The sequence below is a fragment of the Lygodium microphyllum genome, chromosome 9 (genome assembly GCF_053477565.2).
Source record: "Lygodium microphyllum isolate KBCC chromosome 9, Lygodium_microphyllum_v1.1.10, whole genome shotgun sequence".
Classification (NCBI taxonomy): Eukaryota; Viridiplantae; Streptophyta; class Polypodiopsida; order Schizaeales; family Lygodiaceae; genus Lygodium; species Lygodium microphyllum.
In genome coordinates, this window is record NC_141143.1 from 67,004,534 (window position 1) to 67,031,430 (window position 26,897).

Below are 26,897 nucleotides of genomic sequence, written 5' to 3' on the forward strand. Positions count from 1 at the left end.
TTTTGGTTTCTTTTCTCCTCATCCAAACAAGACTTGATGACAACTTTAAGTGTAGGATTTGGTACATTTGTTAGGGTAGTGACAAGAGTTGAAAAAACTTTCCTCACGGCTTTCAAAAGCATTGCAATGGCATCTTCTTCAGCAATCAAAGCTTGGACTAAAGTTAATTAAGCCATCAGACCCTTCATGTGGGAAATGCACTTTCCCAAGTCTTCTCCTTGTAATAACTCTATTTTGAGGAAGATTTTGGAATTCTTTTTTCTTGCACCATACAATTTCTCGAGCTCATCCCACTTCTCCTTTGCAGTTGCAGGTTGTTCAATATGGTGAATTAAGGACTCATCCAGGTGCAACATTATTATGGCCTGGGCTCTTTCATCATCTTTTACATCCATAGGGTTGGATGGATCAATGGCTTTTGTCCCTTCATTAAGGGTAAGTGACCCCTCTCCATCATTTTATATTTACTAACACCTGCCATGGTGGAAGTCTCTTGCCATTAAACTTATGGATTTGAGGCTTTACATCAACATAGGCTATGATAGGAATGACTTACTGATTGCATAAGGCAGTGGTAGTGTCTAAACCTTTACAAGGTAGGCAATAAGAGCGAAAGCAATTAAAATGATGTTTTAATCCAAGTGAGTAGTAGGCTGAAAGTAACTGATGTGTACTTAGACAAATAAGATTAGATGAAGGGAAGGAAATGATCTGTGTGTTTATATTTGACAAAAGGCCGTACAATGATCAAGAGTGAGATGATGAGAGTTAAGCATTTAGGGGTTATGCTTAAGATGAAAAACCCAAGCTCTTGAAGATATTTTACCTCAAGACATAAATTATCTTCCACAACTGATTTGGACCAAGGTTATGACTGAGAAATGGAGCATTAGTGCTTTCAAGCACTTGTCTCAAGTTTATGCCTCACTTGAGATGTGAAATGTCGGTCTTTTGATAGACTTCCTGATGTCCATTAAGTGTGTCCAGCCTGAAGAGAGAGCTTCCAGATCTGTAATAAACTCCAGAGAAGATTAATTAGTGATTAGAATCACTGTTGATGATTTCCAAGGTGATTAAAGTTGGAATGAGAAAGCTAGACCAACAGTTAGGGTTGTGCTCAGTATGAGCAGCTGAGAAGGAATTTTAAGAAATCCTTTTAGGGTCAGATAGCCCACTTGGGGGCCTCACAAAGCCCCATGGTAGCACAGATGATTGTGCCCCCTTCAGCCTGCAGCAACACTTAAAACTCCACGCTGTCTAGAACTGTGCTGTTTCTGAAGAATGGCAATGCTGAGTTCCTACGTGCCCAATGTCGGGCTTTGTTGTGCCACATTGCTGCACCTTGAGGTTCCTAGAAGAAACCTTATTGAGATATTGCCTCCTTTCCTCTCCCCAGGTCCTCCACTGGCTGGTGGTCAGAGCTGGCTATGGTGGAGAAGAAGATAAAATGAGAAACATGAGGTCTTCTTATGCACTTAGGTCAGGATGGAGTTAGGGGAAGTGTGTTTGATCAGAGATGGCTCTGATACCATGTTGGAAGATCAGAGTGAGAGCATAAAGCTCTGTGCATAAGAGAAGAAGAGAGCTCTAGTACAAGAAAGAAAGCAAGTTGCTCAAGTACAACTAAGGTACACTCTCTCTACTCTTGATAGTGACCTCCAAGCTGTTTATATAGCCTCACTGTGGACTAGGGTTAGGGTTTCCCTTGCCCTTCAATTCATTCATACCTCACCTTTCCTCATGCACCCTTGCTTACTTAGGGTTCCCATGCTATACTTCTAACAGATGGGAGGTGTTTTGTTTCTAAATGACTCTCATGAGCACATGCACCCATAAACAAAAACTTGTAGTGTATATCATAGTACAAACTATTTACCTTCCATGTTTTTGTGAGTTTCTCTTGAACAAGATACTCAACTTTAGTGTATCACTGTACAAACTATTCACCTTTCATGTTTATTTGGTTTTCATGTGTCTTGAACAAAGTAGTCAACAATTGTTATTTGTTGTTGTTTTTAGTGTTGTTGTTGGAGTGGGATGCCCTGTTTACTCAACCTTCAAGGCGCTTGAGAATAAGGATCAACGAGAGCAAGAGAAATGGCTAGTTTATTGGGCAGGTAAGTTCACTTTTACCAAGTAGTCAATTATCATGTAATACTAGATGCCAATATTCATGAAATGAGAATCTTCAGTTTTTTCTTGCCCATGGTATAGGCACGTATCTCAGTGTTTAGCACTTTTAGGTGGCCAAAGTTGACTATTGGACTTGTGGCAGGTCTAGTTATAGGCTTAGTTTTGTTTTTGTTCTTCCTTTATAGTATGCATTCTGACTTTAGTGTTAAACATGCTGTAAATATATGCACTTTTCATAATCATAAAGCTACTTACTGATGGCTTGATGGTGATACTTCTTCAAGCGACTTTAGCATCTCTGGGTTTTGTGCTGCTTACTGATCAGGAAGTGGAAAACCCCAGCAGTTGTCACATGCCTTGATTAAGTTAGATTAAAATGCTTGAGGGTTGTTTATAGTATCTAATATGCTTTTGACTGGGTATAAGAGATGCTTGCCTTTTGCAATGATTAAGAGGGTCTGTCCACTTGCCTTGTGCTCTTTGAACATAGATTGTGATGATTCATGCTGTATGATGTTTTGGCCTTTTATGCTTTGCATCTAAACACCGAACCTGATATGGGAGTATTTGTGGTGGTGCAGTGTATGGATGCTTCCATGTAGCTGAGATGGTTTTGGACAAGTTTTTAGCTTGGTATTCCACCTCATGCTCTGACCCATGTTCTAGTTATCTCATGAATTTGATTTTGCTCTTGTTAAGTCTTGAAAGCATGTGTTTTCCCTCTTGATGGAAATGTGGAGTGCAGGATGCTTCCCACCTTGCTTTCCCTAACACAGATTCAGTCATGTTGTCCATGCTTAATTCAGATGACTCATCTAGATCTTTGCTTTAGTTTCTCGTACATCTTCAAGCTAGTGAATTTATGTGTACTTTCTTGCATTGCACAGTTGTAGCTGTAAGATATATACTTGCACAAGGTTTGGGATCTTTCTAATTATGCTCCCTCTGTACCTATGTGCAAAACTTACATGCACAAAAATGAGTTTAACATGTTGTCTCTTTGTTACTTGTGTGTAATCAATAGGTTGGGAGGGTTTTTAAAGATTAAGGAGATAAAATGCCTTTTTAATTATTGCATCACCACTTTTGGGGAAAATTTCATTTCAAATATTTGGTCTTGTTTAAAAGGAAATTGTTTTTTGGCATTCACAGGTTCCCATATTATCATCATGCGAAGCTTGTGTTTCTGATTTGGCTTCAACTTCCCATCAGTGATGTGAGTATCATGCCCTCTTTGTTTGTCTGCTACCTGCCCATTTGTACGTGCATGCACACATATGTGTTTGTACATGTGCACATGCATCCATCTATCAAGGTACCCATTTATTTCTACTCAAAGAATGGAAAGGTACAGCAAGAGTGTAGAAACTTCTGAAAACTATAGGTTTAAAAAACAACGTAAGTGCTAACTGACATATGCAAATCTTAATAAGGGATCTCAAATTGAGCTAGAGATTGAAGATTTGCAGTCTGCCAAAGCCTCAATTGATACCTTGAAGGCTAGGCTCCATGACACATGCAAAAGCTTTTATAGCGGCCCATGGAAACAAGAGAGTTTTTAAAAACCTATCCTTGTCACTAGGTTAGGTTCAAACGAAAGCAATGACAATTAACATAGGAAATCATCATCTCCTAAGGTGGCTGTTATAAATTATGTAACCAATATGTTAGTTTGTAATGCCAAACCATGTATAGAGTCCCTAGATGAAAGATAGTGCATGACTCCCAATTTGCTAGAACAGCCTTTCTCCTCCTGAGTCACCTTGCAGTCTATCCCATCTTTGTTTGAGGCTGTGTATGACACTGGGTGGCATATATGAATGAGAGTATCAGATGCCATAGGTCTCATGACAATCTCCCTATCCAAGTATGCTAGGAAAAATGCTAAGAGTCTCTATTGATTGCTGCAGTCCGCTTTATCTGAGAAATGTCTCATGTGTGAATGACAGTCATCTGCAAACCTATGATGTGATAAAGATGCTGATGTGAATATCCTGATATCCATGGGTTGTATCTCTTTTAGTGGCCTTGCCTAGAACGGTTAACATTCAATGTATTTCTGTTGCATCTCTTGTTGTGAGCTCTACCATGGTCTGATGGAGACATTAGAAGAAGAAGAAGAAGAAGAAGAAGAAGAGAGCTAGTTTTGGCCACACACAAGAATGAGCTTCTTTATTCACTTTTTACTTTTTATACATGTCCTACTCCTCTTGGGAGTCTCTCTCTTTTTTACATGACCGGCCATTTTAGTCTAGGTTCTCTTTCCCTTTTCCCTTCCTATTTACATTGTTCCTTCACCCATCCGCATCCACACTTACAAATTGCATAGGAGGGAGCGTGGCGCTTTTTAAAAAGGATTTAGGATGCGCTTTTATATTTAAAATTGTCGGGTTGATACTTAGTCAAGTTGCTCAGCAACTGCAGGTATTTTGGTCTGGCTCTTAGAGTTTGGCATGATTTCCAGTCCTGCTAGCAACGTAGTCGCTAGGGCAGCTTCGCTTTGCTCTACAACTATATTGTCTAGGAGTTGCTTCATGAGAAGCTCGCTCAGCATAGGATCAGTCTCTAGTACTCTCTCCCTCTCAGTATTTGGTCTTGCCCTAGTTTTGTTGGTGAGAGCTAAGACGTGGTGGATCTCGCGCATTTCTATGTATTGTCTCAATTTCTGAGCTCGCTGTTCTTGGTTGTAGGCGACGATGCTTTGCAATGCTTTTTGTGCCAACCTTCTCTCTTCCTCGAGATAGGCTATGATCTCCTCGGCTATTCTACCATGATGCACCATTTTGGTTTGTAGGTCATACTCGTTTACCATTTGTTGAATGCCGACCGGGAATTCTCAAGTTGAGCTCGTCATCTACAGGGGTAGTGCTGGCTCGTGACATGTCGGCGGTTTCCTAAGCAACTAGGGTGTCGATTAGATTGATCAAATCGGGTAAAGTTACGTCTCTAATTGTGTTGGTTCTCAGTTGTTTGCTTCAGGTTCTAGTTCTCGGGTTGTATTCGGCTTCTCAGGGTTTGCTTCTATTAGTGGATTCGTTGCTTACTTAGATCGTGTTAGTGTATTCCTTGTCTTACAAATTAGTTTTTGCAATGTTACATTAACTGGATACATGAATGGTGGAGTGGACTTGTGCAAAAATCAGACTTTCTTTCCTTGTGCACTTCAAGTGGTTATGTGACGAAGTGTATGAGTTCAATCACAATCAACACAAATCACTCTCCCTTTAATTAGTTTCAGCTAGTGCTAGCTCTCTCGCATAAGTAGTGGCCACTCTTAGGGGTCCACTCTAGGTTCCTACAGCAGTCGGGACCTCTATTGGGCATGGTTAGTGACCGCAGTTGCTCTTGGACTATTGGGTCTCAATCCTAGAGTCAGTCAGCTCTATTGCCCTATCTACTTGCCTAGGGACCTATTGGGGTATTCTATAGCTAGGGTTTGGTCCCACAAGGTATGGAAAGACAAAATCTGCCAACAACTAATGTTTTGCTCTCCCGTTCGATTTGCAAGTTTTGGTTCAATTTTGGGCTGTTCGATTTTGGACTGTCCAAGTTCGATTTGTGCGAGTCAGACGATCAAAGTTGTTCAATTTTTGGTCTGGTTGAGGTTTGTTTGATCGGACAATCCGACGCGTCTGATTATGAAAATCGGACGACTTTTGGATAGTTAGACGGTTTGACTCTAGGAATCGGATGGTTCGACTATGATGGCGATAACTGGTGCTGACCTAGCAAATTTTTGGCGCTATGCTCACGATGCTTCCTCCTAGCCTCTGCCAAGCTCCATGATCAAACAACAAGGGGTTAGCAATCAAACCAACTCACCTATAGCGTGTGAATGCATTCAGTCGCTTGACTCGAAGCTCTCCCTACCTCCCTACTGCCCTACCAAGAAACTTGTCCACCTCTGTCTCTCTCTTAACTCCTGAGTGCAGAAATGGGCTCCCCTTTGCTCTCTTTGCCTCTTAACCCCCTGTCCTTTAGTCTTCCACTCCCCTTCTCCTCTCTTTCCTCTCTTAATGCCTTGAATCCTCTTTTTCTCCCTATTTCACCCTGCTTTACAACAGTAACCCTACTGACTGTCTCTTTGTTTTTCCTGAGTTTTCTCTACCTAAATGCATTCAAATCATAGGCAAACACTTAAGCTAATCCAATGTACTTAGCTAAACCTTAAAAATAAAAAAACTTACTTGCAAAAGAGATCGAATGCCCTCCGACTCCCTTCCTTCTTACCTATCTTAAGCACGAGTTCGGGGCAAATCCTACTCCAATGCTCAATTCGGAGCGTGTAAGCACTCAAAGCTTGAATTCGTGGTCTCGGCAACGGAACCAAAATGTGGGAGCCTTGCTCAACTACAAAGACCCACAGATCGCTTATTGTTTCAAGCGTTTCAAGCCAAGTAGAATGGCTACCTCTCACATAGCCATGCAGACTCTCACACCTACAAGTGTAGTGAGCTTACCTTCATGCCCGATCAAGTTGCCTCCTCCCACAAGCTCTCGGGCAGCTCCATGATCCAAGGTGCAAGCTTGATCCTCAAGCTTCGAGCTCTAAGCTCCATTGCCGTGCGCGAGAGAAGAGAAGAAGAAGAAGAGAGGAGAATATGGAGAGCTTCTTCACTACAGCCCCTCACTCTCACACACTCACTCCCTCACTCTCACACACTCACTCCCTCACATTCCCTCTCTCAAGCACAAGCACAAGCAAGAACAAGAGAAAAAGAAGAAGAAGAAGAGAGCTAGTTTTGGCCACACACAAGAATAAGCTTCTTCATTCACTTTTTGTTTTTTATACATGCTCTACTCCACTTGGGTGCCCATCTCTTTTTTACATGACCGGCCATTTTAGCCTAGATATTCTTTCCCTTTTCCCTTCCTATTTACATTGTTTCTTCACCCATGCTCGTTCACATTTACAAATTGCACAGGAGGGAGCCTACGCTCTTTTATAAGGATTTAGGGTGTGCTTTTGTATTTGACATGTGCCTTTCCCTTTTTGCACTTACCTTGGACTTTTAAGTTTGCTTTTTGTGCTTTGGCCCTTTTCCTCTTGCTTTTCCGTTGAGCCTTCAACTGCCTTTTTTCGCTTTGTCTTGTGTCTTTTTTATTTTCTTTTGCTTTCTTTTTGCTTTCCTTGCACGAGGGTTAACAGTATCTATCAACAATGTCTCCTAGTAGCATACAAGATTATTCTATCAAAAACAACTTTGAACATATGTGACCATGGATTTCCCGCCTTGAGTCAAGACCGCCAAAGTGTCCTCTCATGTGAGCTCAAGACTAGGAGCCAATCCCACTTGTTGTCAAAGAACAACCCATCAACATGAACGTGGATGTCAATCCTAGCTCCAAGATTTGAATTTGCCAAACTCCTGTCGATGTCTCAAGAACGCCGCTCTCTGGAACCTGTGCACTTGTATACCTCTATAGATGAGGCGTGGTTGCCCCATCTCACCACCCTCTCACTCTCTCTGGCACCGAAGAGTTGTGAGAGATGACCACATCACCTGTACTAGAAAGTAGTTGAGGAAGGGGCAATCAAGTCCTTTTTGTAGTCTAAAGAAGTGGATCCCTTTGCTATGGACTTTTCCTTGGCCAGAGGACTGGAGTCGGAGTATGAGGAAGAGAATGACGCATCGGAGGAGACCGCATCTCGCTTCTGCTTTTTCTCCTTCTTCTGTGAGGTTGCTAACTCCTTGCAATCCTTTCACAAGTGGCCCTTCTTTCCACAATGATAACATTGGGTCTTCAACTTCTTCTTCCGATCATCCCTCTCTGAAGTTGTAAAGGCCTCATCGGAACCTCCATAGTGAGATGAGAGTCTCCTCTCTAAACGCAAAGATGTCTCATGCTCAAGCAGCATCGAGGACATATGTGTAAAGCTCATAGGTGTAGAGGATGTCTGCGTCCTCTAAGCATTCACCACTCCATCAAACGTAGAGTACTGTGTCCACTAGATGTCCCTCTAGAAGGGCAGACTGCGTGTGTCGAAGCTAGTCCTATACTTGTGTAACACGGAGTAAAAATGATTGAATAATGTCCTTGGGCTTCATGTGCTGAAGCTGTCCATAAAGGGTCATAGCACGCATGGGGGGGAAGGTGCCTTGTACAACATTTGAAGCTTCAACCATATTTTTAGTGATGTCATACAGGAGGTAACCGCCGGTAGAACTTCTTTAGAAATACACCGAAGTAGTGCAGAATATGCACGGGCATTGTCCAAATCCCATGTAAGCATAGCTTCCTCATGGTTGTCCTCATCAAAATCGTCGGGAAGAGCAAAAGGATGCTGAGGCCGAGGAATAGCTCCACATACAATATACCAAATCTGCTTCTGCACAAACCAAGCTTTCATCATAGCACTCCATGTAAGATAGTTAGGTCCATGTAACTTATCATTTGTAGAAGTATACGGAGGAGGCATTTGGAAAGGAGAAGAAGAGAAGATAGAGGATAGAGGGTATACGAAGAGGGAATACAGGCAAACCAACAGCAAAGACTTCACAAAATGAGAGTTCACATGCAGTGTAACAAAAAATCTGATAAAAAAACAAAGGCCAACTATTGCAAAATGAAGAAAAAACAAGTCAAAAAATTCCAAGAACAACAAAAACAGCATGTACGAAAAGTTGCCTAGCTATGATTAGGGAAAAAAAATGGAAAACGCAGGCTGGTGTAGTATTTTATGCAGCAAACTGACAATTGCAGGCTGAAATCTAGGCATAGATTGAAAACGCAGGTTGTGGGTTTGAAAACCGCAGGCTTGATCAGCAGGGGGAAAAAAGACCTGTAATTAGCAGAAAAATCACAGCAAGAATCGAGATCTTGCAATCTCATACCATGTCAGAAGTGGTGTAGGAATGGAAGCATAGACAAGTGCTGAAATAAATTGCTAAATGCAAGACAAAAGAGAAAGAAAATTAAAGAATAAAAGATCAAAAGAACACTAAAAAGGAAGAAAACTCAAAGATGTGCTCGGGAAATGGAATCCATATATCAAACACGAGAATGACACGTATAATAGTGAGTCACTAGTTGTGTGGATACCGATTGTAGTGAGGGAGAGGCACGGAGATCGAGACAGACTGTCGCTATGCAGAGGGAGAAACAGAGAGAGTGCGTGAGAGCAGAGTAGAGAGTGAGGACGTTTTCAAACGAGTGTACCTTTAGGTTTTTAGATAGATATATATGTGTAAGTCCCAGTGCTAAGGGTGTGTTCACACCCCAGCACATTTAAAAGGCACGAGGCCTTTATTCCCAACAGCCTCCCATCTAAAGGCAATGTGTCTTAATAGGAGAAAAGAATCAGCTGTATGTACAAAGCTGAAATACATATATCTATCCAACTCCCATCATCTGTCGGCAATGAGCAAACCGCTCTGCTAAAAGACCCTTCGTGAGAAGGTTTATAGGGTTATCATCTGTATGCACTTTGACAAGCTCAATGCTCTTGCTGTCAAGTACATCTCTAATGAAGTGGTACTTCACCTGTATGTGCTTTGTCTTTGCATAAAAGATAGGATTCGGTGCTAGCATGATAGCACTCTGATTATCACAATGGAGAACATGTAACTCTGAGATGCCAAGCTCTCCCACCAGACGTGAAAGCCATAAAGTCTCCTTGCATGCTTGAGTGGTAGCCACATACTTTGCCTCTGTAGTAGACAATGCAATACACTTTTGTAGCCTGGAGATCCAAGAGATTGCTCCTCTTGTGAAAGTAAACACATACCTAGAAGTGGACTTCCTGTAGTCCGCATGACCGGCATAGTCTGTATCCGTAAAGCCAACAACAGATGCCTTCTGCTTTCCAAAGGAGATGCACAACTCCTTTGTGTCAGAGTGCAGCGGTGCGGAAGCGTAGGACTGAGAGAGAGAGAACGCAGAGAGAGAAGAGAGAGAAAGAGACAGTGGACGATGAAGATCTGCTGTATAAAGAATGCTGAATACAAAGATATGCAGATATATACACGGGCGCAGTGCGCTGGACTGCGTGTCTCCACCTCGACGATGCAACCTGCTGTCCATCTCGAAGTCCGCTGCAGTCTGCACTGTCTGCTGTCTGAAATCTGCCAACAGAGACAGAATCTGCGCGTCACCGGTCGGTAATCTGCGAGCAGAGAAGTGTGTCAGACTGCTGAGAATGTCGGGTATTTATAGCCGACAACTGCTTGGAAAATAGGGCGCCAGAAATGCCCAGTCGGCTGCATTAAATGCAGCCGACTGCCTGCTGCAGGTCGGACTGCCACGTGGCAGTCCGACTGTGCAGTCCGACTGGACTGCACCAGGCTGAAACCTCCTGCCTGGCTGTGATCTCTCTAACACCCCCTCGCAGAGCCTGGGCAGGGCAGAAGCCTGAGGGATCTGGAATGTCTCCGAAGGAGAGCCTGAGGAAGCGCCTTCGTAAACAAATCCGCAAGATTGTCCTCCGTCTTGCAATACTCCACAGTGATGGTCTCATCCAGAAGCTTTTCTCGGATGAAGTGGTACTGGATCTCAATGTGCTTCGTCCGGGCATGAAAAACAGGATTCCTTTCCAAGGCAATGCAACTCTCATTGTCACATCGCAGCAATGTAGGACGAGTCTGGGGGCACCCAAGCTCCTCCAATAATCTCCGAAGCCACACAACCTCGCATGTGGTGGAAGATGCGGCCCGATACTCCGCCTCAGTAGACGAAAGGGCTACCGTGGGCTGCTTCTTGCTACTCCATGAAATAACACCTGCACCCAAAGGAAAACAGTAACCTGTAGTAGACCGCCTGTGGTCCACGTCACCGGCCCAATCCGAGTCGCTCCAACCTGCAAGTACAAGATCTGACCCATCTGTCCCTGCGGGGTAATGAATCCCTAAATCAGACGTCCCCCTCAGATACCGAAGTATCCTCTGAGCAGCCTGCCAATGCACCGTCTTAGGGTCACTCATGAACCCTGCCAAGAGCCCAACAGCAAAACATAGATCAACCCTGGTGTTGAGAAGCCAAATCAAAGATCCAATCAACTGTCGATAGCGGGACGCATCCACCAAAGAAGAAGCTGAATGGGAAGTGGCCTTCCAATTCGGATCCATAAGAGTAGAGAGGGCCCGACAATCCTCCATCTCAAAAGACACCAAGAGTTCCTGTACATATCTTTGTTGAGAGATAAAGATCTCCCTCTGAGACTGATAAATCTCATGGCCCAAAAAGAAATGGAGTAGACCCAAGTCCGTCATCTCGAACGTCCGATGTAAAGCTGACTTCATCTCCTGGACCTACTGTGCAGCATCATCTGTGACAATCAAATCATCAACATATAAGACAAACAGCACACAATCATCCTCGGAAGTGTGAACATACAGTTGCGGATCGGCCTTGGACCGCCGATATCCCAACTGAGACTGGAGGAACGAATCAATCTTCTCGTTCCATGCACGCGGAGCCTGCTTGAGGCCATACAAGGCCTTCTTCAACCTGTAGACTTTCCCATCTGAAGAACCAAAGCCAGGAGGCTGCTCAACATAGATCTCCTCCTTCAAATCATGACAATCAATCCCTGGGCGCTGTGCAAAACCTTTAGCAACAAGGCGAGCCTTGTGCTTATCCAAAGTACCATCACTGAGGTATTTGGTCTTGAAGACCCACTTGACTCCAATTACCTTCTTCTTCGGGGGGCGAGGCACGAGTGACCAAGTGCCATTCCTCTCAATAGCCTCCAACTCAGCTTCCATAGCTTTCTTCCATGGGGTGGACTGTAAAGCCTCCTTCACGGAGGTGGGCTCTCGATCCTGCATAACACGGGTTATCAAACAATAGTTGGAGCAAACAAGCTCCGTAGAATGTGCCTGGTGCCTCCGTGACCGCCGCGGACCATCCTGCGGTCCCCACTCCTCAGGAACCCCCTCGATCCCTGAATCACGGAGTGTGTCACGGGCCTAGCGAGGAGGAGGCTGAACTTCCCCTCGACGTTCTCCATCAGCAGAAGACTCTGGAATATCCACCGGTGGTAACTCCTCAGAGGTATCCGGTGGAACAGTAGACTCTGTGTCAGAAACAAAATCATAATCAAAAGGCACGGGCTCCAGTGGAACTGTAGGAGCCCAACTTTCCCCTGGATCTCCAAGAACGGGAAGCTCCTCACCCATTGAAGTAGCCGGAACCTCCACAAACCGCACATCAGGGCTAGTGTACACATCCCGCTTGACGGGATCATACAGTCGGTAGCCTTGGGACTGGGAGCTGTAGCCAACAAATACCTGTTTTCGGGAAGCCGCTTCAAATTTATCACGGTGAGCCTTGGGAATGTGAACATAGGCATCACACCCAAAGACCCGAAAGTAAGAAACATCTGGCTTCGTCCCAAAATAAGCCTCAAATGGGGTCATCCCTTCCACAGCCGAAGTAGGGGATCGATTAAGGATGTGGACTGCAGTAGCCACAGCCTCGGCCCACAGAACCTGAGGGGTCTGTCGGTGCTCCATCATGGTGCGCGCCATCTCGATCACACTGCGGTTCTTCCGTTCAAGAATACCATTTTCTTGAGGAGTATTGGTATTGGCAAACTCCTGGTGAATTCCTCTATCTGCACAAAACCGAGCAAACTCATTAGAAACAAATTCACCTCCCTTGTCGGATCGCAAGGTCTTCAACTTCCGGCCCGATTGGTTCTCCTCAAAGAGAAGCCAATCCTTGAAGTGCGAGAAAGCTTCTGACTTTAGTGCCAAAAAGTAGGCCCATGTCATCCTGCTATAGTCATCCACGATCAGCATGAAGTACGAGCTCCCACGCAGGGACTCATTCCTCATAGGGCCACATAGATCCGTAGATACTAGCTCCATCGGTGAAGTAGACCGCTGCGAAGCTGTGTGGGGAATGGCATCCCTATGCTGCTTCCCCCGTATGCAGGAGACACATGGCTGCTGGCTCACCACTGTATCCGGCAACCCTCGAACAAGCTGTCTACGTGACGCCCTCCGAAGATAGTCATAGTTCAGGTGACTAAACCGAGCATGCCATAACTCAGATTGTGACTGTGAGGTAAGAAGAAGAGTAGAGAGGGCGGTGGATGACTTCAGTTTGTAAATGCCATTCTCCTCATATCCGGATGAGAGAACCTTCCTCGATCCACGATCAAGGACTCGCACCGTAGTACTGTCAAACTCCACCAAAAGGCCAAGGGAGCAAATCTTATGAACTGAAAGAAGATGGTACCCTAATCCTGGTACATGCAAAACCTCTGAGGTATGGGTACCACCTCGTCCATCCGGAATAAGCTGCATCTTACCCCGACCTGCAACAGAAACTGAAGAGCTGTCTCCAATGAGAATCTGCCCACGCAAGGGTCGCAGCTGGGCAACACCATCTGATGAAGGAGTCATGTGCCGTGAGGCACCACTATTAACAATCCACTCTTAAGCTTGGGGAGCCGTCATCGCAGTATCAGAAGCATTCGGTGAAGCGTCCTCAATGACAGCTAGATGAAGAAATGCAGCTGATGAGGGTGCAGCCACCGCTCCAGAATCCTTGGTGTCCTTCTTCTTGGTGTCCTTCGTGTCTTTGTCAGGGCAATCCTTCTTCCAATGGCCAGTCTTTCCACAAATATGGCATGTGGAGTCTTTGTCTTTGTCCTTCTCCTTGTCCTTCGTGGACTTGTTATCCCCCTTCTTCTTCTTTTGGTCCTTCCCCTTCTTCTGAGAGGCTTGACCTGTCAACGCCTCCGACTTGGAAGCATTCTGTCCCTTTAACTGTTCCTCTTGGTCCAAAACCATAGGAACTAACTCTTCCCACCGAAGAGTAGACTCTCGCCCCGAAGCAATAAGGGCAGAGTAAAATGTACCCAATCGTGGCGGCAACTGGAACAAGAGTGTGATCGCCATGTCTTCGGAGGAAATCGGCTTCCCCGCATTCTGAACCTGCATCTGAAGCTGCCTTAGCTTGTTAATGTGCTCCCGGAGCGAAGAAGACTTATTTACGGACAAGGTCCGCATCTGTACCTCCAAAGAAACCCTCTTCATTAGGGTCATCCGATTGTACATCTGATCAAGCTCCAGCCATATCTCTCGAGCCACCGTCAAGTGCTCGATGTGAGCGATCACGGCTGTAGTGCATGATAGAAAGAGAAAGGATCGAATCCTGGCATTCAGTTTGTCCCAATGAGACTGGGCCTTGGCCAACTCCGCACGAGCATCGGGAGAGAGTTTGGACTCATCTCTTACCGAGGGCCGGTCAATCTCCTCCTGTACCAACTCCGCCAAATCATAGGACTCAAGGATGGCCAACATCATGACGCGCCAAATGCGGTAGTTGTCGCCGTCGAGCTTCTGATCTGTAGGAAGAGCCGGTAAGACAGGTACCTTCCGGTCCATAATCGCCTGGAACTCCAAGTCCATCTCTGTAGACATCTTCACCTGCAATGCCTTCACAGACGCAAAAGCAGCCCCCTCTGACTGGGAAAACTCAGCCTGCTAAGGCTCTTCCGCGTCCTGAAGCTTCTTCACCCGCCGGAGGCGATGAAAAAGCAAAACCTGCACTTGTAGGCTGAAAACTCAAACTTCCTCCGCGTCAAACAGCAGTAAACAGCAGCAAATCCACCACCTGGACTCCTTTCCTGCGCGCCCAGACTCGCTTCAGCCTTGTTCCAAGGCGCAGCCCTCCTGTCTGCCCTTAAACGCAAAAAACGCAAATTTGTGTCGCGATGGAAACTCCTCTTCAGGTTGATTCTGCGCTCAGTCAGCCCTCAAACACTGCTCTGATACCATGTCAGAGTGCAGCGGTGCGGAAGCGTAGGACTGAGAGAGAGAGAACGCAGAGAGAGAAGAGAGAGAAAGAGACAGTGGACGATGAAGATCTGCTGTATAAAGAATGCTGAATACAAAGATATGCAGATATATACACGGGCGCAGTAAGTTGGACTGCGTGTCTCCACCTCGACGATGCAACCTGCTGTCCACCTCGAAGTCCGCTGCAGTCTGCACTGTCTGCTGTCTGAAATCTGCGAACAGAGACAGAATCTGCGCGTCACCGGTCGGTAATCTGCGAGCAGAGAAGTGTGTCAGACTGCTGAGAATGTCGGGTATTTATAGCCGACAACTGCCTGGAAAATAGGGCGCCAGAAATGCCCATTTAATGCAGCCGACTGCCTGCTGCAGTTCAGACTGCCACGTGGCAGTCCGACTGGACTGCACCAGGCTGAAACCTCCTGCCTGGCTGTGATCTCTCTAACACTTTGTGCCTTTGAGGTATCTCATAATACCTTTCATTGCATCCCAATTCTTCTTGCGAGGGGTTGCTATATATCAGCTAACCACTCCCACTGCAAAGGCAATGTCAGGACGTGTAGCAATCATAGCATACATCAAACTGGCAACAGCTGAAGCATATGGTATCTTGGCCATTTCAGCCTTCTTATCATCAGATGTAGGGCTGTTCTCTGCACTAAGTTTCATGTATGGAAGCAATGGAACCCCAATTGTTTTCCCCCCTTCCATATTGAAACATTGCAAAACTTTGGAGACATACTTCTGCTGAGATAGATAGAGTAAGCCTTTTGATCTATCACTCAGTATTCTCATGCCAAGAATGTGATTTGCATCACCAAGATCCTTCATGTCAAAGCTGCCATGAAGACTTTGCTTCAATGAATCCAATGCATGAGTATCCCTGTCAGCAATCAACATGTTATCAACATACAAAACCAAGATAATTAGGCTGCCATCTGCTGCCTTCTTGGTGTACAAGCAGTGATCCACTTGACTTCTATGAAAGCCTTGGGACTGCATGAATATATCAAACCTATGATACCATTCTCTTGGTGCTTGTTTCAGCCCATACAAACTCCTTTTGAGTTTACATACCTTTTTTTCCTTCCCTTGTTCAACAAACCCTTCAGGCTGCTGCATATATATATCTTCATGCAGATCACCATGTAAAAACGCAGTCTTTACATCCATCTGTATGAGCTCCATATCTCAATTGCAACCAAGCCCAAAATGGTTCTCAATGTAGTCATCTTGACTGCAGGAGAGAAAATCTCATCAAAGTCAATTCCATGCTCTTGCTTGTACCCCTTTGCAACCAATCTTACTTTGTACTTTGGTGAGGAACCAGAAGTGACCTTCATATTGTAAACCAATTTCCATGGAAGGGTTTTCTGGCCTTTAGGCAACTGCACCAAGTTCCAGGTGCCATTTTTTTCAAGAGATTCCATCTCTGACAACATGGCTTTATACCATTTATTGCTGTCTTGTTTGTCCATTGCTTCCTTGAAGCAAGACGGTTCCCCATAGTCTGTCAACATGACATAATTAGCTACATTATTTGCACTAGGAACAGTCTTGTCAGGTTGTCTAGTAGCCCTAGACGATCTCCTAACCCAATGGTCATTGTTTGCTGGCTGTTCCTGCGAATTTCCATTTTCAGCATGCTGTCCTGGCATTTCAGCATGCAAATCAGCATTAACGGCTTGCTATCCTGGTTGTTCCTGCACATGTAATGGCTCTTTTTCATGGGCAATAGCTGCTGATCATTTTCAACATCATTTTCTGGATTTACAGTAGGTATTTGCTGCTGTACAGCGGGTACATTTTGCTGTCCAAAATGTATTTCTTTCCGAAATACAACCCTACAGACCTCCTTAGTCTTTTCGGGCTGTTTGTGCATGCAATCTTCCCGGAAGATAACGTCATTGCTGCGTGGTACTTTCCTTTTCTCGGGATCCCACAATTTGTACCCCATTTCACCCTTGTTACCATATCCTAAGAAAATGCATTTACAAGACTTTGGCTCAAGTTTTCTGCGTTTTTCTTTACGAATGTGCACAAAAGCCTCGCAGCCAAACATTTTTAGATGAGCATATGAAGGTGGCTTGTCCGACCACACTTCTTGGGAAAACCCCCCCCCCCCCCCCAAAAGACATGTTTGGTGATCGATTAATCAAGTGAACGGCTGTCATAACAACCTCTGCCCAAAAACCATGGGGTAAATGCAGTATGAGACAACATCGTACGGACCTTATCATGTATGGTTTGATTCATACGCTCTGCAACTCTATTTTGGGGCAGATTATGAGGGGCAGTGAGCTCCCTCTTTATCCCTTTGCTGTCACAAAATGCGTGAAAGGCCTTGGACACATATTCCGCACCATTGTCAGAGTGAAGACACTTCAGTGTCTTATCTATCTGATTTTTAGCCAATGCTAAGAATTTTTTAAACTTATCAAGCACTTCACCCTTGCTACGAATGGGGTAAACCCATACCTTCCGTGTAGCATTATCGAACAATGTGAAAAAATATTTTTTTCCCTCTAAAGATAATCTTGGCATTTGACATACATTCGAATGTACTAACTCTAGAGGAGAAGATTTCAAAGAAAGAAACTTTTAATGAGACGTTTATGCATGTGTGCCATAAATATAATGATCACAATGCTCAAAATCAGCATAACGAAGACAAGACAAGTAACCCAAATAAGAAAGCACTTTTATTCATGTTTGACTCATGTGTCCCGACCGGCCATGCCACAAAGAAACGCTTGGCTGCTCGGTCACGGCAACAACATGGTCACGCACACTAGATACATGAAGTGGATACAAAGTATCACTCTTGCAACCTCTGGCAATAACCCTAGATCCCTTACAGATCTTCCATTTTCCATCACCAAATGTGGTATAAAAACCATTATTATCTAGCTGCCCTATGCTAATCAAGCTCTTCTTGAGCTGAGGTACATGCCGTACATGCTGAAGTGTAAAGACAGAGCCATGTTGAAACTGTAACTGCACACTGCCAATACGTGCAATCTCACATGCATAGTTGTCCCCAAGGTGGACAACACCATGTCGACCCCCTGTATATGCAGAGAACCACTCACGATGAGGGGTGACATGAAAGGAAGCACCTGAATCGAGAATCCAGGTATGCATGTCATCATCCGTATCTGCAAGTAAAGCGTGTGCACCAAAGTGTGAAGAGACAAAGAGTACGTCACTCCCACTGTCATTGTCATGAGTGACTACATTCACCTCTTCAATTTTTACACAGCTCTTCTTAGACTGACTGTCCTTTTTCTCTTCCTTGCTATCATCTGTCTTCTTGCCTTTTCCTTTCTCTTTCTTCCATTTGTAGCAGTCACGTTTAAAGTGACCCTTCTTGCCACAATGATGGCATTCAACATCTTTGCCACGTGATCTACTGCGTCCCTTGCCATCATATTTTCCCTTTTGCTGTGATCTACCCCTAGTATGCAAAGCACTGCAAGACTTACTGGATGCATTGTGTTGCTGATTCATCTCTTCCATAAGTAGAGCACTCTCTACATCAACATAGAAAAGGATTACATTAGAATTGCTCATAGCAGTCCTGAATGTATCCCAACTCTCTGGTAGAGTGCAAAGCAAGATAGTAGCCTTAAGTTCCTCATCAATCATGAACTTCAAGGCAACCAGCTGGTTGAAAATGGAGTTAAACTCACTCAAGTGAGTAGACATTGCTGTACCCTCTTTCATACGCAAATTCATAAGCTTTTTTAGTATGCACTTTGCTTGTAGCACTCTTTTGTGCATACAGTTCTTCCAGTCTAGTCCATATAGCATATGCAGAATCCAAACCTTCAATGTTGAACAGCAAGGCATAAAAAATCGATAGCTCTATGGTTGAGCGTGCAAGCTTCTTTTGTGTTAGGATATTGTAGCATTGCTTTTGCCAAACTGCAAAGTTATGTGCGCCTTCAAGCTTCTTTATGTGCATCAGATTACTGCTGTCATTGCTGCCAGCCACGATTTTCAGCCCAAAGGTGACCAAAAAACAGCAAATGCAGGCCCAAACTGTGACCCAAGTGACCAAGGTACAAACAAGTACCAATCAGCAATAAATGACCACGCAGAAGCACAGATTTCAGATCTGTAATTAAATTTTCAGAAGCACCGAACCATGTGCTACAGCATTATCCAACTGATTACACTGTTGCAAGGGCATATGCATCACATTACATGAGAAATCCCAAAATTTCAGCTGCAATTTCTGTTGTACATGTACCCACGGGCATACAATTTGACAGGAACGGTTAAAAGCCCCAAAATTTTGTGCTCAAACCATCAAACACACATTTGCATTTCCTCTGCTATGCATAGGACAGGCTATTTTGCCAAAATAGAGCAATTTCAGCAAAACCCCCAAATTTTACGAAGTGTTGATGTCAAAATTGCGTGGATTTCAGCCTGCATGTACATAAAATGCCCAAATGTTGCACAGATTTTGACCAAATTGCAAAAGCCCCAAATTGCACGGGGTCCAATGTGCATCAATGTCGGGAAATTGGGTAAATTTCAGCCCAATTTGCGCTTGTACATGAAAAGCCCCAAATGTTGGAGGCAGAATGTCACAAAGTGGTGCAATTTCTGAGACAAATTGTCTTCTTCTACATCACAATCCTCAAATCTGGGAAAAGCCCCAAATTTTCGGGCCAAAATATGCACAAATCTGAATTTTGTGCTTATGCGCACGAACCCCCCTCAGTCCAAGGGAAAAATTCAAGAAGAATTTTAAAGGAAAAAAAAAATTTGTGACCCCGTTGACCTGTGGGGCGGGTCGTGTGACCTAGTAGCATCACATCGCCTGTCCTTCGGCTTGTCAGTCATGCAGGACTGTCGCCCGCCACACACGCCACACAGTCCTGTCGCCCAAGTTGTGCAGTCTCGTTGCGTAGCAGCGTTACATCGCCTACTCCGTCTGATGCCTGGCTGTTATCTCTTCAGCTGCCGTCTCGTCAGCAGACTGAACCTTTCAACTGCTACCTTGTTCCCCCTACGTGCGCCTGTTGGGCCTGTTGCGAATAGCGCCGATCGTCAACCTGTTTGGTCCTGGTGGCTCCTTGCACGCAACCATTATACTTGCCCGTCTGGTAGCGCGTCAGCTACTTGATCCGTCTGTTGACCTATCCCACGCCCTGTGACACCTGCAACTTCTCCTGTCGAGCTTAGCTCACGCTTGCGTCTCGAGAAGCGGGTAGAACTTGATGGCTCTGATACCAGTTTGTAGTGAGGGAGAGACACGAAGATCAAGACAGACTGTCGCTACGCGTAGAGAGAAACAGAGAGAGTGTGTGAGAGCAGAGTAGAGAGTGAGCACGTTTTCAGGTACAATGACGAGTGTACCTTTAGGTTTTTAGATAGATATATATGTGTAAGTGCAAGTGCTAAGGGTGTGTTCACACCCGAGCACATTTAAAAGGCACGAGGCCTTTTTTCCCAACACCGATATTGGTTCCTTTCTCCAATATGAAGACCACCTGAAGAATAATGATAACTAAATGAGAGGAGGAGCCATTGAAAAAATAGGCCCAAAATATGCCAAATATGGCAGCTGGTCGACCATAAATAAAGGCCTAAATAATCACTAATATGACCACCATAAAATGCTTAAAATACCTAGTAATGTGAAGCATTGCCCAGAGTCACACATGAACTGACTAGATTGATAATAGTTTTGGGGTTGCTTACATTAGACTAATGCAATTTTAGTTGAATAGCCCCTCTCGGGCCCAAATCCAAGCCATGAGAAATAAACCCTTTTGTATATTTTTTATTTTATCCAAAGGTGCTCCACCCGAAAATAGCCAGGGCATGGGGCAAAGGGTGCACGTCGGTTGCCCAGTGACCTACCAAGACTACAAAGGCGATGATTATCTGTCTAAGGGAGCCCAAGTGATCACCTTAGAGAGGCTAGAGCATTGGACCAAGGATGCGTGTTGGCTGCGCAGGGGCCTATGAAGTCCTACGAAGGTGGATAGAATCAACAGTGGATTTTTTTTAAATTTTAAATTTTTTTTGAGGACTTCATTTTAATTTGCCACAAGATTTAGCATTAGGTAAGGGTTTCAAATCAATGTTCGTCCCATTAAGTCATTATGCCCCAAAGTACGGTAAATAAGGATGTCCCACTACCTTCATAAAATAAGCAAAACAATCCCACACACTACTAGGATAAGTACTTAGGGATTACCTAAGGGTGTGTGTATGTGTCAATCATATGGAGAATATCTAGAGAGCGGCAAGACTTCTGGAGAGCAACCAAGACAAGCAAAGCTAGCATGCAAGCATAGAGAATTGCCTTTGGAGAGTGCCATGTGCAATGCCATGAGTATGATGGATCGAGAGTCGACCACTCCAAGAATGATTGAAAAAGGAAAAATGCGCAAAAATGCATGTTTATGTAGGGACCGGTTAGACACGGAGATCGAGATAGACTGTCGTTACGTGCAGTGAGAGACAGAGAGAGTGAGAGAGAGCAGAGTAAAGCGTGAGCATGTTTTAGGTACAATAACGAGTGTACCTTTAGGTTTTTAGATAGATATATATGTGTAAGTATAAGTGCTAAGGGTGTGTTCACACCCGAGCACATTTAAAAGGCACGAGGCCTTTATTCCCAACAACCTCCCACCTAAAGGCAATGTGTCTTAAGAGAAGAAAATAATCAACTAAGTTTAGGTATGTACAAAGCTGAAATACATTTATCTATCCAACTCCCATCATCTGTCGGCAATGAACAAACCACTCTGCTAGAAGACCCTTCGTAAGAAGGTCTGTAGGGTTATCATTTGTATGCACTTTGACAAGCTCAACGCTCTTGCTGTCAAGTACATCTCTAATGAAGTGGTACTTCACCTGTATGTGCTTTGTCTTTGCATAAAAGACAGGATTCGGTGCTAATATGATAGCACTCTGATTATCACAATGGAGAACAGGTAACTCTGAGATGCCAAGCTCTCCCACCAGACGTGAAAGCCATAAAGCCTCCTTGCATGCTTGAGTGGCAGCCACATACTTTGCCTCTGTAGTAGACAATGCAACACACTTTTGTAGCCTGGAGATCCAAGAGACTGCTCCTCCTGTGAAAGTAAACACATACCTAGAAGTGGACTTCCTGCAGTCCGCATGACCAGCATAGTCTGCATCTGTAAAGCCAACAACAGATGCCTTCTGCTTTCCAAAGCAGATGCACAACTCCTTTGTGCCTTTGAGGTATCTCATAATACCTTTCACTGCATCCCAATGCTTCTTGCCAGGGGTTGCTATATATCAGCTAACCACTCCCACTGCAAAGGCAATGCCAGGATGTGTAGCAACCATAGCATACATCAAACTGCCAACAGCTGAAGCATATGGTATCTTGGCCATTTCAGCCTTCTCATCATCAGATGTAGGTATGTCCTCTGCATTAAGTTTCGCATATGGAGGCAATGGAACCCCAATTGTTTCCCCCTCCCCCTCCATATTGAAACGTTGCAAGACTTTGGAGACATACTCCTGCTGAAATAGATAGAGTAAGCCTTTTGATCTATCACTCAGTATTCACATGCCAAGAATGTGATTTGCATCACCAAGATCCTTTATGTCAAAGCTGCCATGAAGACTTTGCTTCAATGAATCCAAGGCATGAGTATCCCTGTCAGCAATCAACATGTCATCAACATACAAAACCAAGATAATCAGGCTGCCATCTGCTGCCTTCTTGGTGTACAAGCAATGATCCAGTTGACTTCTATAAAAGCCTTGGGACTGCATGAATGTACCAAACCTATGATATCATTCTCTTGGTGCTTGTTTCAGCCCATACAAACTCCTTTTGAGTTTACATACCATTTTTTCCTTCCCTTGTTCAACAAACCCTTCAGGTTGCTGCATATATATGTCTTCATGCAGATCACCATGTAGAAACGCAGTCCTTATATCCATCTGTATAAGCTCCATATCCTCAACTGCAACCAAGCCCAAAATGGCTCTCAATGTAGTCATCTTGACTACAGGAGAGAAAATCTCATCAAAGTCAATTCCATGCTCATGCTTGTACCCCTTTGCAACCAATCTTGCTTTGTACTTTGGTGAGGAACCAAAAGTGACCTTCATCTTGTAAACCCATTTGCATGGAAGGGTTTTCTGTCCTTTTAGGCAACTACACCAAGTCCCAAGTGCCATTGTTTTCAAGAGATTCTATCTCTGACAACATGGCTTTATACCATTTATTGCTGTCCTGTCTGTCCATTGCTTCCTTGAAGCAAGACGGTTCCCCATAGTCTGTCAACATGACATAATCAGCCACATTATTTGCACCAGGAACAAGCTTGTCAGGTTGTCTAGTAGCCTTAGACGATCTCCTAACCCAATGGTCATTGTTTGCTGGCTGTTCCTGCACATGTAATGGCTCATTTTCATGGGCAATAGCTGCTGATCATTTTTTGCATTTACAGGTTCATTTACAGTAGGTAGTTGCTGCTGTACAGCGGACACATTTTGCTGTCCAAAAGGTAATCAAGTGAACAGCTGTCATAACAGCCTCTGCCCAAAAACCATGGGGTAATGCAGCATGAGACAGCATCGTACGGACCTTATCGTGTATGGTCCGATTCATACGCCCTGCAACTCCCATTTGGGCGGATTATGAGGGGCAGTGAGCTCCCTCTTTATCCCTTTGCTTTCACAAAATGTCTGAAAGGCCTTGGACACATATTCCCCACCATTGTCAGAGTGAAGACACTTCAGTGTCTTATTTGTCTGATTTTCAGCCAATGCCAATAATTTTTTAAACTTATCAAGCACTTCACCCTTGCTACGAATGGGGTAAAGCCATATCTTCCATGTAGCATCATCGACAAAGGTGACAAAATATTTCTTTCCCCCTAAAGATAATCCTGCCATTTGACATACATCCGAACATACTTACTCTTGAGGAGAAGATTTCAAAGAATGAGACTTTTTGTGAGAGGTCTCTGCATGTTTGCCATAAATACAATGATCACAATGCTCAAAATCAGCATAAAGATGACAAGGCAAGTAACCCAAACGAGAAAGTACTTTCATTCCTGTTTGACTCATGTGTCCCAACCGGCCATGCCACAAAGAAACGCTTGGCTGCTCGGTCATGGCAACAACATGGTCACACACACTAGATACATGAAGTGGATATAAAGTATCACTCTTGCAACCTCTAGCAATAACCCTAGATTCCTCACAAATCTTCCATTTTCCATCACTAAAGGTGGTATGAAAACCATCATCATCTAGCTGCCCTGTGCTAATCAAGCTCTTCTTGAGCTGAGGTACATGCCGTACATTCTGAAGCGTAAAAATAGAGCCATGCTGAAACTGTAACTGCACATTGCCAATACTTGCAATCTTACATGCATAGTTGTCCCCAAGGTGGACAACACCATGTCGACCCCTTGTATATGCGGAGAACCACTCACGATGAGGGGTGACATGAAAGGAAGCACTTGAATCGAGAATCGAGGTATGCATGTCATCATCTGTATCTGCAAGTAAAGTGTGTGCACCAAAGTGTGAAGAGATAAAGAATACGTCACTCCCACTGTCACTGTCATGAGTGATACATTTATCTCTTCAATTTTTACACAGCTCTTCTTAGACTGACTGTCCTTTTTCTCTTCCTTGCTATCATCTGTCTTCTTGCCTTTTCCTTTCTCTTTCTTCCATTTGTAGCAGTCACGTTTAAAGTGACCCTTCTTGCCACAATGATGGCATTCAACATCTTTGCCACGTGATCTACTGCGTTGCTTGCCATCATATTTTCCCTTTTGCTGTGATCTGCCCCTAGTATGCAAAGCATTGCAAAACTTACTGGATGCATTGTTTTGTTGATTTATCTCTTCCATAAGTAGAGCACTCTCTACATCAACATAGAAAAGGATTACATTAGAATTGCTCATAGCAGTCCTGAATGTATCCCAACTCTCTGATAGAGTGCAAAGCAAGATAGTAGCCTTAAATTCCTCATCAATCATGAACTTCAAGGCAACCAGCTGGTTGAAAATGGAGTTAAACTCACTCAAGTGAGTAGACATTGCTGTACCCTCTTTCATACGCAAATTCATAAGCTTTTTCAGTCAATGCACTTTGCTTGCAGCACTCTTTTGTGCATACAGTTCTTCCAGTCTAGTCCATATAGCATATGCAGAATCCAAACCTTCAATGTTGAACAGCAAGGCATAAAAAATCGAAAGCTCTATGGTTGAGCGTGCAAGCTCATTTAACTCATCCCAATCGTCCTGTTCCATGTCCGCGGGCTTTGTCCCTTTGGTTTTGATCGGCTTTGCCTACTTCTTTTGTAACAGAATATTGTAGCACTGCTTTTGCCAAACTGCAAAGTTATGTGCGCCTTCAAGCTTCTTTATGTGCATCAGATTACTGTTGTCATTGCTGCCAGCCATGATTTTCAGCCCAAAAGTGACCCAAAAACAGCAAATGCAAGCCCAAACTGTGACCCAAGTGACCAAGGTACAAACAAGTACCAATTAGCAATAAATAACCACGCAGAAGCACAGATTTCAGATCTGTAATTAAATTTTCAGGAGCACCGAACCATGTGCTACAGCATTATCCAACTGATTACAGCTGTTCCAAGGGCATATGCATCACATTACATGAGAAATCCCAAAATTTCAGCTGCAATTTCTGTTGTACATGTACCCATGGGCATAAAATTTGACATGAACGGTCAAAAGCCCCAAAATTTTGTGCTCAAACCATCATACACACATTTGCATTTCCTCTGTTATGCATAGGACAGGCTAGTTTGCCAAAATAGAGCAATTTCAGCAAAACCCCCAAATTTTACCAAGTGTTGATGTCGAAATTGAGTGGATTTCAGCTTGCATGTACATAAAATGCCCAAATGCTGCACAAATTTTGCTCAAACTTCAAAAGCCCCAAATTGCATGGGGTCCAATGCCCATCAATGTCGAGAAAATTGGATAAATTTCAGCCCAATTTGTGCATGTACATGAAAAGCCCCAAATGTCGGGGACAAAATGTCATAAATTCTTGCAATTTCTGAGACACATTTGTTTGTATTACATCAAATTCCCCAAATCTGGGAAAATTCCCAAATTTCTGGGCCAAGATTGCATGAAAAATTGGAAGCTGTCTCCATGCGTAAACGCCCGTCAGTGGGTAAAATGAATTTGAAAAAAAAGATTGATTGTGACAGAAAATTCTGACGGGTCCATTGACCCACTAAGCATTGCGTGACACTGACAACGCCTGCTCACGACGACGACGTCCGTCTGCTCGCGCTTGTCGCCAGGCGTCCAGTCGTCACACGACGATACCTGCTCACGCTTCAGCTATTGTCCGTCACACCCCTGGTCCATGTCAACTATAGGGGCCTGCTCCAATCAACTATTGCTCCCGTCAATTGTGGCTTGTCGTTTTTCAATCTGTTGCACGCCCTGCGACACCTGCAACTCCTCCTGTTGAGCCTGCCTGCGACACTTCCTACTCACCTGCAACTACCCACGATGCGTGCAGCCTACGACTTGCTCGTTTGTCCTGCTCGAACTCCAAGAGACACAAACGCTTCAACCGCAGCTCTGATACCAGTTTGTAGGGACTGGTTAGGCATGGAGATCGAGATAGATTGTCGTTACGCGCAGTGAGAGACAGAGAGAGCGAGAGAGAGCAGAGTAGAGCGTGAGCACGTTTTTAGATACAATAATGAGAGTGTACCATTAGGTTTTTAGATAGATATATATGTGTAAGTACAAGTGCTAAGGGTGTGTTCACACCTGAGCACATTTAAAAGGCATGAGGCCTTTATTCCCAACAATTTACATAAACAGAATGCCAATGTATAGAGTAATGCAAAGGAAGATGCAAGTTGTTATACTCGCGCAAAATGTGATGCAATAGTACCACTTTGACAGTGGTCTTACAGGGGAATTGTTAATGTGCCCACGTGTCCTTTTACAATCATGTCATCTTGACAGTGTAGATGAAGTTATA

General features: G+C 44.2%; 1 protein-coding gene across 1 annotated transcript in view; it reads left to right on the forward strand.

Moving 5' to 3' along the window:
• LOC148031125 (HVA22-like protein k) overlaps positions 1-26,897 on the forward strand; it is a 112,741-nt gene that overhangs the window by 81,100 nt on the left and 4,744 nt on the right. Inside the window, exons 3-5 of the mRNA XM_087685677.1 lie at positions 2,020-2,117; positions 2,715-2,766; positions 3,286-3,349. Coding sequence (XP_087541803.1) covers positions 2,020-2,117; positions 2,715-2,766; positions 3,286-3,349 — 214 coding nt within the window. The remainder of the gene's footprint in view (positions 1-2,019; positions 2,118-2,714; positions 2,767-3,285; positions 3,350-26,897) is intronic.